Source organism: Silene latifolia, chromosome Y, assembly GCF_048544455.1.
Source record: "Silene latifolia isolate original U9 population chromosome Y, ASM4854445v1, whole genome shotgun sequence".
In the NCBI taxonomy this organism is placed as follows: domain Eukaryota; kingdom Viridiplantae; phylum Streptophyta; class Magnoliopsida; order Caryophyllales; family Caryophyllaceae; genus Silene; species Silene latifolia.
The window spans coordinates 389,930,671-389,940,957 of NC_133538.1; the positions used below are offsets into that span (position 1 = coordinate 389,930,671).

At 38.6% G+C, this 10,287-nt stretch overlaps 1 protein-coding gene and 1 non-coding gene across 2 annotated transcripts; both read left to right on the plus strand.

Moving 5' to 3' along the window:
• The first annotated feature begins 953 nt into the window (after positions 1–953).
• On the plus strand, positions 954–1,060 carry LOC141635675 (small nucleolar RNA R71). Its single transcript, XR_012540345.1, has one exon. It is a non-coding gene; the product is annotated as a small nucleolar RNA R71 (small nucleolar RNA).
• Positions 1,061–7,135: 6,075 nt separating this feature from the next.
• On the plus strand, positions 7,136–10,287 carry LOC141632062 (protein FAR1-RELATED SEQUENCE 5-like). Its single transcript, XM_074444647.1, has 3 exons — positions 7,136–7,307; positions 8,051–9,000; positions 9,133–10,287. The coding sequence occupies exons 1-3, from the start codon at positions 7,136–7,138 to the stop codon at positions 10,285–10,287; spliced, it is 2,277 nt and encodes a 758-aa protein (XP_074300748.1).

Here is a 10,287-nt window from a genome sequence, read left to right on the forward strand (position 1 = left end):
TAAATCTGCTCGATCGACCACCTGAAACCAGTCGATCGAGTACTTGCTTTGCCGTGAGCTCACTTTCTTCAACAGAACACTGTTCATCATCAGTTACAGCTCTCCTCGAGCCTGATTTTTGTATTTCCGGTCCCTCATAAGAACGACCGCTTCTCAGATTTATCAAGTTTACCGTCTCGTGTGGATTCTTCTCATTTTGAGTCGGTAATTGACCCTGATTTCTTGAGGATTGATTCATGGCTAGTTGGGCAACTTGAGTTTCAAGTGCCTTTATGGACGCATCTTTCTGTTGATCACTCAGCTGAAACTGCTTTGTAAAAGCTTGCAACATAGACTTAAGCTCACTAATTTCACTCACCCCACCGGAAGATGATGCACCATGGTTAGGAGGAGTAAAGGAAGGAGGCTTCTGAAAGCCTTGTTGATTCTTGTGTGGAGGAACATAAGGCTGCTGCTGGTGCGGAGGAGGTGTAGGATTGAGCACATTTTGAATAGTCCACCTCAAATTGGGATGGACTGCCCCTTGATTATTATAATAGGAACCTCCTCCTTGCCTATATTGCTGAAAGGCAAGGACTTGTTCATTCTCTACAAGACAGCCAACAGCAGTGTGGCCATCATTACCCCCACATCTCTCACATGAAACGGTGTCTCCTCTAGTAAGAACATGGACCGTCTGAGGCTCCCCAGCAGCTTGTAGCTCCAACTTGTCAAATATAGCATTCATGGTCTCCAGCTGAGCCAAAACCTGCTTATCAACTGCATGAACTGTTCTAATCCCATCCCTCGGGTTACCATACTCAGCACTGTGATTTGCCATCTCCTCAATAAGGGACCATCCCTTATCATCATCGGTGTTTTCCTGGAATCTTCCACTAGATGCCGCATCAAGTATGGCTCTGTGGTCGTCATCCAGCCCATTGTAGAACTGATTAGCTAGAAACCATGGGTCAAAACCATGGTGAGGAATAGACCTCACCAACTTCTTGAATCGCGACCATGCCTCATAGAAACTTTCATCGGGAGCCTGTCTGAAACTAGTAATCTTGGCCCTCAGCAGAATGATGCGTTGTGGAGGGAAATATCTCTTGTAAAATGCAAGAGAAAGAGACTCCCAATCTGTAACCCCAGCAGCTGTACGGTCCAAGTCAGTCAGCCACTCCCTGGTTGAATCAGCTAAAGAGAAAGGAAATAGAACTTCCTTAATATTGTCCTGAGTTACCCCCTTAGTGGCGGGGATAGTAGAACAATAATCAGTAAAGGTCTCCATGTGCTTCCTCGGGTCTTCACCAACCACACCTCTATAGATATTCCTCTCCACCAGATTGATATAAGAAGGACGGATGTCGAATGTATTCCCATCCTCAGTCTGGAGATTGAAACCCTTTAGAATAGAGGATGCTTTAGGCACTGAATGACTGGAAAGCTTAGGCATCTTTACTATAGAAATCAGACTGTCTTCGAAAAGAGAGTGATGTAGCTCTGGCTCGAAAGTACTCAAGTCTTCCTTTCGTGATTTTCTCTGCAGACGAAGTCTATGCCTGAATAGTCTCTCTGGCTCAATCACCAAACTAATTCAAACCTGTCTGACACAGGCATAAACAACACCGAAAGAAAATGAATAAGAAGCGCCTCAAGGAATAAACATTCCCGAGACGGATAAAATAAACGGAACGAAAACAAATAGGGCAATTGCCTCCCGGCAACGGCGCCAAAATTTGACACGTCCGTGTCGTGTACACAAAAAATAAACTAACTAAACTAACTATATAGCTAGGGAAGTCAGATCGATCTCCACAGGGAGGCAAGATATTTGTAGTAGTCCGTCTATTTGGTCACAAATGGGGGGGGGGGGGTGGTGGTTTGAATTGTTATCTAAACTACGAGTTTCAAAGGAAACAGAAATAAAGGGCAAGAGCAGTAAAGGCAAGAAATAAGGATAAAACTATCAGATAGAGAAGGACATGTCAGGATTTCGGTTCACTACGGTAGTCCAATGACTCAGCTATAAATGACTCAGACGAATTAATGTAAGACGGATGTTGAAAGGTCCTTTCGGTCCGCTTTCTATCCTAAAATACCACCAACTTAACTTTCATTCTCGTCAGAGTAGTCTACTGTTCATAGCAGGCCTATTTAGTCCAATCTTTCGATCTAGGATTAATTTTAGCCAGATTAAAGGATGACTCAGAAGTGTGCACTCAACTAAGTCGATAAATACAATTAAATTGCTATGGTGACAGAGTCTTGTAATTAATTCATCTAATTCATTCACTACATCGTCACATTCCTACCGCAGATCCCCTAATCCCAACATGAAGGGGTTTAGCTACTCATGTCGCTAATTAAACTAACAGCAGATAAATTCCCAGCAGTAAACATTATGAAATAACAATAAAATTGCATAAAAGAGAAATTAGGGCAGAAGAAATAACGAAGTAAACAAGCAATTAAAGCAAACAATGATTAATTATTATTAAGAGAAGAGGAAAGGAATTACAATCAAGCGAATCCAGCGTAAAGAACACAAAATCCGAGTGAAAACAATCTGAGAGCAAGGTTACAGTGAAGGGAAATAAGCAACGCAGTAAGGTTTACAGTAGAAAGTTTAGATAATCAAAAGATCGATCCTAATGACCTAGTAAAGCGTGCTTAAATATCAAAGTAATTAAGTTTGGCGAAATAAACATAACACGGGCTGTTTTAAAGCCCATAACAGCGAAACCACTCGATCGAGTGGATTAAAACCACTCGATCGAGCAAATCTTCAACAGCATCTACTCGATCGAGTAAATAGTTACTCGATCGAGTAACCCATCTTTCAGCAAGCTAAGGATTGAGTGGAAAACCACTCGATCGACCATCTCGGGACGTAAAAACCACTCGATCGAGTGGTAAAACTGCTCGATCGAGTACTTTGACTTCAAATCAGCTTGAGTCCTCGCCTGAATGCCTCGTAATCCGTGTCATGACGCTTCCCAATGCAGTACCTCACTCTGGAAAATCCCGTCTCCTCTAAATGCATGCAAAAGGGACGAAAAAGAGTACGATTCCACTACTTCCGCGTTCATTTCTACAAAATAGACAAAACGAACCAAAGTAGCCAATTCGGGGCAAAATACTATAAAAACAGTATAAAAATGCATAGAAATACGTGCTGAAATAGGCTAAAAAGACTATATAAAAAGCACGTATCAATATTCTTTTGGCTCATGAAGCGATTCATAGGGTTAACACTCATAAGAAAGGAAAATATGGGAAGTTTGCCTTTAAGGCGGATATGAGTAAAGCCTATGATCGGGTTAAGTGGGATTTTCTTCAGGCAGTGTTGCAAAAGTTTGGTTTTCCGGATAGATTGGTTAGATTGATCATGAGTTGCGTCTCAAAGGTAAGCTATGAGGTATTATTCAATGGATCCCCCCTTCCACCTTTTCGATCACAACGTGGTCTTCGTCAAGGTGATCCGTTGTCGCCATACTTATTCATCCTGTGTATGGAGGTCTTATCGTGCAATATGGAGAATGCACAACTGGCGGGTCATCTGAAAGGTATCCAAATCTGTCGTGGAGTTAAGCCCTTAACGCATTTATTCTTCGCGAACGACTCTGTCTTCTTTCTGCATAACAAAGGTAAGGCAAGGTGTTATCTCAAATGCCTACTTGATAAGTATTGTAATGCTTCAGGGCAGGTTATTAATGACGAGAAATCTGGGGTTATCTTCAGTCCTAACAGAACTCTTAGGAAAGTAAGAAATTATTTGCGAATCCTCAAAATTAAGAGGAATAAAGGTTTTGGGAAGTACCTGGGGCTTCCGACTGAGTTCCAAGAATCTAAAAAGGATGTCTTTAAAGGACTTGTGGAGACCGTTTCTACACGGATTTCCTCGTGAAACGGTGTTTTCCTATCTCCAGCGGGGAGGCTAACTCTAATTTCTTCCGTCTTATCAAGCTTATCGAATTTCGTTCTATCGGTATTCAAAATACCGGTAAGTGTGACTAAAAAGATTAACGCTCTTTTGTCACATTTTTAGTGGACGGGGTGAAAATCGGGCAGGGGTCACCACTGGTGTAGTAGGATCTTCACAAGTCTACCGAAGAGAGAAAGGGGCATTGGAATTCGTAACGTGGATTGTCTGAATCAAGCTTTATTAGCAAAACATGCCCGGAGGCTTATAACGGAGGAATAATCGCTATTCTGTTCGACTTTTAGAGAGAAAATTATGGGAAAATCAAGTTTGGATAATATGAAGTGTCTAGGTACTAAAAGATCGCTATGCTGGGGAGTGAGAAGTATCATCCATGGACCTAAATTCATTATAGAGCACATTGACTGGAGACCAGGGATTGAATCTAATTTAAATGTTTGGGACAAAAGGTGGGTTAATGGTCATTCGCCAAAACCTAAGGACTATCTACTTGACATGGATTTTTCTTTTTAAAGGATTTACGTGTTAAAGACATCTGCTATAATAATGGAGGGTGGAACAAAGGGATGATCAACTTAATCTTTACGGAAGAAAGCTCGTTTTGTTGGGTTTGGTTGGGTTGTTTTTGGGTCGGGGGGATATCAGATTTGAAGAATTTTACACAACCGGGCTAAATCACCTCTTCAAGCGAAAGCACTGGGAGTAAAGAATGCTATTGAATGGGCTCAACGGGAAGGTATTCTGCATTTGGAAATCTCATCGGATTGTCTTCAACTTCTGATGCAGTGGGCGGGGAAGGAGAATACTCATCACCAGATCAAAGGAATCCTTGGCGACATTGCGCTTCTTTCTTCTTCTTTTCATTGTCTCTGTTTTAGCTATGTGTGCAGGAACCGAAACAACAAAGCTCATGACTTGGCTAAACGGGCCATGAGTTTGCATTAGGAATCTTTCTTATCGGCTGCCAAAAAAAAAATTTGGTGTAATATGTGCCCATTAAGAATATATATGAGACTATTTTAAAATTATTAACTTGTGACCTGAACAAGTAGTTATATGTATGACAAAGATGTTTTCACAGAAGTGTAGTGTATTACCAATTATATAAAAAGACAAATAATTCTTAATGCGGTTGCAAATAGTGCAAATAAGAGTACATAATTGGAAGATTTATTTTGGTGTAATATGTGCCACTAAGAACAAATATGAGATTATTTTTAATTTATTAAATAGTGATCTGAACAAGTAATTATATATATGACAAAGATGTTTCTACAGAAGTATATTATGTTACCAATTATATAAAAGGTCAAATAATTGTTAATATGGTTACAAATTGTGCAAATGAGAGTACATAGATGGAAGATTAATTTTGGTGTAATATGTCCCTATTGTCGTTTTTTGAAATCATTTTGAAGGAAATAAGATATGTACTTGAGGGTGTGTGTTATACAGATCGAACAAGAGCTTTTGTTTGTTAATCTTCAACTCAACTATAAATTTCAAAACTTCAATACCTATAGAAATTGTAGTGGTCACAATATAATGAAAAATCCAGACATTTATATAAAAGATTGTAATACTCCATATATTATGAGTATTTTATATTTGTTACTACATATTTTCTTTTGAGAAAAATAGTCTTTTAGGCTCTTTTTGGCAAAACTACCTGAAAAGGTAGCTGAAACCTGAAAATGTAGCTGAAAACTGAAAAGTTAACTGAAACCTGAAAAGGTAACTGATAAGGTAGCTGAAAAGTAGAAGCTGATAAGGTAACTGATTATATAAAAATGTCTTTGGCAAACTAGCTGAAAAGGTAGCTGATTTTGATAAAATAACGTAAAAGGATATGAAAATTATTTAATAATATAGAATAAAGGGGTAAAAATGGAAAATAAGTCATTTCAGGTACCGGATTTCTCAAATGCTACCTGAGGTAGCATTTCATTTCAGGTACCTTATTTGACCAAATAAATTACTTGCCAAACACTTGCAAAAGTAGCTGAAATTTTGGTCTAATAAGCTACTTTGGTCAAATAAGCTACCCGAAGTGTCGTGCCAAACGAAGCCTTATTATCTTTCTTAATCTCATTAGAGATTCTATACCCTTCCTATAAGAATAATTATTCTATTTAACTATTTTATTAAATCTCACCGACTCAAACCCGCGTATCAAGTCTTGTATATAACTCTCTATTCATTACCTTGCTTTAGTTTTTAATAATGTGTTTTGTCTTCTACCCAAAACCCTATATTCAATTGTCGTCTATTAAATCCATGCCTTAATCTTTCGGGCATAGTTAATGATTCTATGCTCCATCTTAATCTTTACGCACTTCTCAGAACAACATACTCCATATCCAAGGTCCTGTTTTGTCTTTCTCATAAATAAAATTCAGCACATGGTTATTTGCAAAGATAATTAAAAGTTGATTTTATCATCTTCATTTCTTGTCACAATCAACATCTTCGCAAAACAATTTTCTCTATTCCCTTATTTCACGTGTTGAGCAATTTTCACTATTTCGAGGTAACACGATTTTACCGATCCTATAATTATTACTATTTATCATCGGGGTTGTTTGATTATACGTGTTATGTTATAATATCTGAGTTGTAATATAATTCACGGTGAATTGTTATGTATATTATTATCTAAACTATGAACTACTATATATTATGTCATTAAGGCTACTATTTGTGACGTGGGTCTTTGGTTATTTAACGGCCCCGAATGGCTTGCGAAGTTTTGTGTTGTTTATATTAACACTAATTCTTATTTCAGACCGGCCGATCCGTCTGAAATAATAAGACGGGTCAAACCCACCCATATTCCATTAAACAACCCGTCCGAAAATGCAAATTGTGGGACAAGTCATTAATGAGCCGTCTAAAAAGTGATTGTGTAAGATTTGCTGATTTGAGTTGTTTAATATAATAATAACAATAGTACCATTCTTCCTTTTCTCTTTCTATTCTAACCTAAACCTTCACCATCTCATACTGCACGGCTTCCTCTTCAACCATTCTCCATTTTCATCACATTTCATCACATAGATCAAAAAATCAATTTTCAACAACAATTATAATTCTCAATCACTCATTTTATTTAATTTATCATCAAACAAAATGTGACGGTCTTCGTATCAACGTTCTACTTCTTGTTTCGTACTCCATAACATTTAGTTATGGAGTAAAAAAAAGCCACACATGGAAGCCAATAATCTAGGCATGACTATTGTCACCGTTGAGGATGAAGTTATCGATGTCGTTATAGGGGACGTTAGTGTGGTCAGCACTGATGATGTCGTTCTAGGGGACTCTATTGTGGTTGGCAATGACGATGTCGTACTAGGGGACTCTATTGTGGTTAGCAATGATGGTGAGTTAGACTGTCTTCATATAGTTAATGTGCATGTAATTTTCAATTGGTTTTCAGATGGTTAATATGTATGTAGTTTTTATATGGTTTATGAAGATGATGAAAGTAGTTTGAATGAGCTTAAATTTCGTGTGTTTCATATGGTTAATATCCATGTAGTTTTTATATGGTTTATTAGTAGTTCTAAAACAACTTATTAGACTTTTTCCAAACTTGTCGCCACTTATGATTTTTTGTGTACAGTTAGTCAGACAATGAAGTTGGTTTTATGAGAAATTCAAAAACAATGTTGTCACTTATGTTCATCTTGTGTGCAACTAATCTTTTGATATTTTTATTTGATTCACATTTTTTTTTCTGAAGCTAATCATTGCATTTAATGTGATGATGATATCATTGTATGATGTTTCTATAATAATATTTAATGTAATGACGATATTATTTTATGATTTTATTTTTTTGAAACATATGTCACCATTTCTAGTTCACATGTTTGGTGAATATTTTAAGCAATGCTATTTTTTATGGATCTTGTATAATTATGTTACCATTTCATCCAATCATTGCATTAAATGAAATTAGTCATTGTACTATGATGATCTCATGATTGGACATTAATTCTCTTCTGCATTTAATTCGTTCTCTGAGATATATGTCACCAATTATGGTTATTATGTTACGTGATATAGCTCAATACTGACTGTATACACTTTTAATAATTATGTTACCACTTTTTTTTGCAGCGAGTGATAGTGCCGGATCTTTAATAGGGGCCGTGGCTGATAAGTGGGAGGTTTTGTACGAGTTATACAAAAAGCACTCTCAAGCTATTGGATTTAGCATTAGGAAAAGCGGTCTTCGTAGGGCTGATACTCCTGGAGCTCCTGAACGTGAGAGATACTTTGTTTGCTCGTGTGAAGGTAGCCATGGAAACGGGAAGAAGGGAGAGGCAAGTGCTGGCATAAACGGGCAGGGGAGGAAAAATGTGGTGACACGATGCAAGTGCAAAGCTAATGTAAGAGTCCAAATGAATAAGGAGAAGGGAGTATGGGAAGTGTTGAGCCATGTCATTGAACACAATCACCCACTAACTCCCCCACAGTGGCAGCACCACCATCGTTCTGAGAGAAAAATAACGGAAGCAGAGGGTGACTTTATAGAGGTGATGACCGAAGCCATGGTCCCCGCAACCGTGCAATATAGGATTGCAGCCAAAAGGGTGGGGGGTGATGATCTAGTGGGCCACTCAAAAAGAGACCATATTAACTTTGTGCATAGGATGAAGATGAAAGCTATTGAGGGTGGTGATGCGTCAACACTAATGACGTTGTTGGCGAGTAGACAAGCAGAGGATCTTGGTTTTTTCTTCCGAGTTCAGTTTGGAAAAGATGGGAGGTTATGTAACGTGTTTTGGTGGGATTCTATGATGAAAGAGGATTACTTGTTATATCATCATGTTTTGATTTTTGACACCACGTACCGAACAAATAGGTACAACCTCATATGTGGTGCATTTGTTGGTATAAACAATCACTGGTCTAATGTTATGTTTGGGTTTGCTTTCCTGGCTAATGAGAAACAAGAATCATTTGAGTGGTTGTTCAATGTCTTCAATGAGTCTATGGGCACGGACACTGTCCCGGTCACTATCTTCACCGATCAAGACTTAGCAATGAAGAATGCAATTGACGAGGTACCTTTCTGAGCAGAAATGGTGACATATATTGCTATTAATTGATATGGGCACGGACACTGTCCCGGTCATTGTTTACATACATTGCTATTAATTCACGTCTGTTACCATGACATTTGTGGCTGCTTGCAGGTGTACAAAACATCAAGACATAGATTATGCCAGTGGCACATACAGCAGAATGCGATCTCCCACTTTGGCTTGTTAAAACATGATCGAGTATTTCAGAATGCATTCAACAAATGCTTGAATGGCTGCTATAGCGAGGTTGAATTTGAAACAACGTGGAGGAAGATGATATCAGATTATGGCCTTCAAAATAATGAGTGGTTCAAAAGATTGTATGGATTAAAAGAGATGTGGTCAACCTCATTAAACAAAGAGTACTTCTCTCCCGGCATACTATCTTCCCAAAGGAGTGAGAGTACCAATCATGTTATGGGTTTTCAAGCGACGAAGACAACTTCGCTGACTGATTTCTACCATATTTATGAAGGCACAGTTAAGCGGTGGAGAGATGAGGAGGAGCGTAAAGAATTCAATTGTATTAGGTCGACCCCTACTTCCGTGTATCCTCTAGTCGACTTATTACAACACGCCTCTCAAGTGTACACAATTGAGTTGTTTCGGTTATTCGAGAAAGAGTTTGTTGTGGCTATGGGTACAAGGGCCGTAATACTTTCAACTGAAAATTCAGTTCTGCTGTATGGTGTTGATCCACCTGGAGTGTCAGGAAGTACTCATCATGTGACATTTGATTGCGTAAACAATATGGTGGAGTGCTCTTGTCGGAAATTCCAGGAAATGGGTATGCTTTGCTTCCACATTCTCCGCGTGTTCCATATGCACTCAGTTAATGAAATCCCTACCAGGTACATCTTAAGGAGGTGGACTAAATTTGCTAAAAGGGAAGTGTGGAGTCGTATTTTTCCTAATGATATGCGTAGAGCCGTTGCCAATGGAGCTTTAAATTGGCGGAGATGTGTGATGACAAAGCTGTACAACCTAATCGCAAAGTGCCAAAACGACCCTGATGCAAGAGGAATTGTTGAAAAGTTGTACTCCACAGCCAATGATGAGGTTCAACAACTATTTAAGGATAAAATGAGCAGCGAACCAGAACCAGTCCTAGATGCTACCGCCGTTCTTGACTCCATACGATCAGTTACCAAGGGAAGGAGTAAGCGTAAACCAAGCAGTGTGGCCAAAAAGAAGCGGTCGAAAAAAGGAAGTAACAATGTGGCTTCGAATGCGGAGTTTTACACTCCAGTTCCACGACTTATATAA

Bases quoted from the DNA above. Each gene is read 5' to 3' on its own strand.
- LOC141632062 (XM_074444647.1), top strand. From the start codon at position 7,136: ATGGAAGCCAATAATCTAGGCATGACTATTGTCACCGTTGAGGATGAA. The intron at 7,308-8,050 runs GTGAGTTAGACT...TTTTTTTTGCAG, and splicing joins TATTGTGGTTAGCAATGATG to CGAGTGATAGTGCCGGATCT. The intron at 9,001-9,132 runs GTACCTTTCTGA...GGCTGCTTGCAG, and splicing joins TGAAGAATGCAATTGACGAG to GTGTACAAAACATCAAGACA.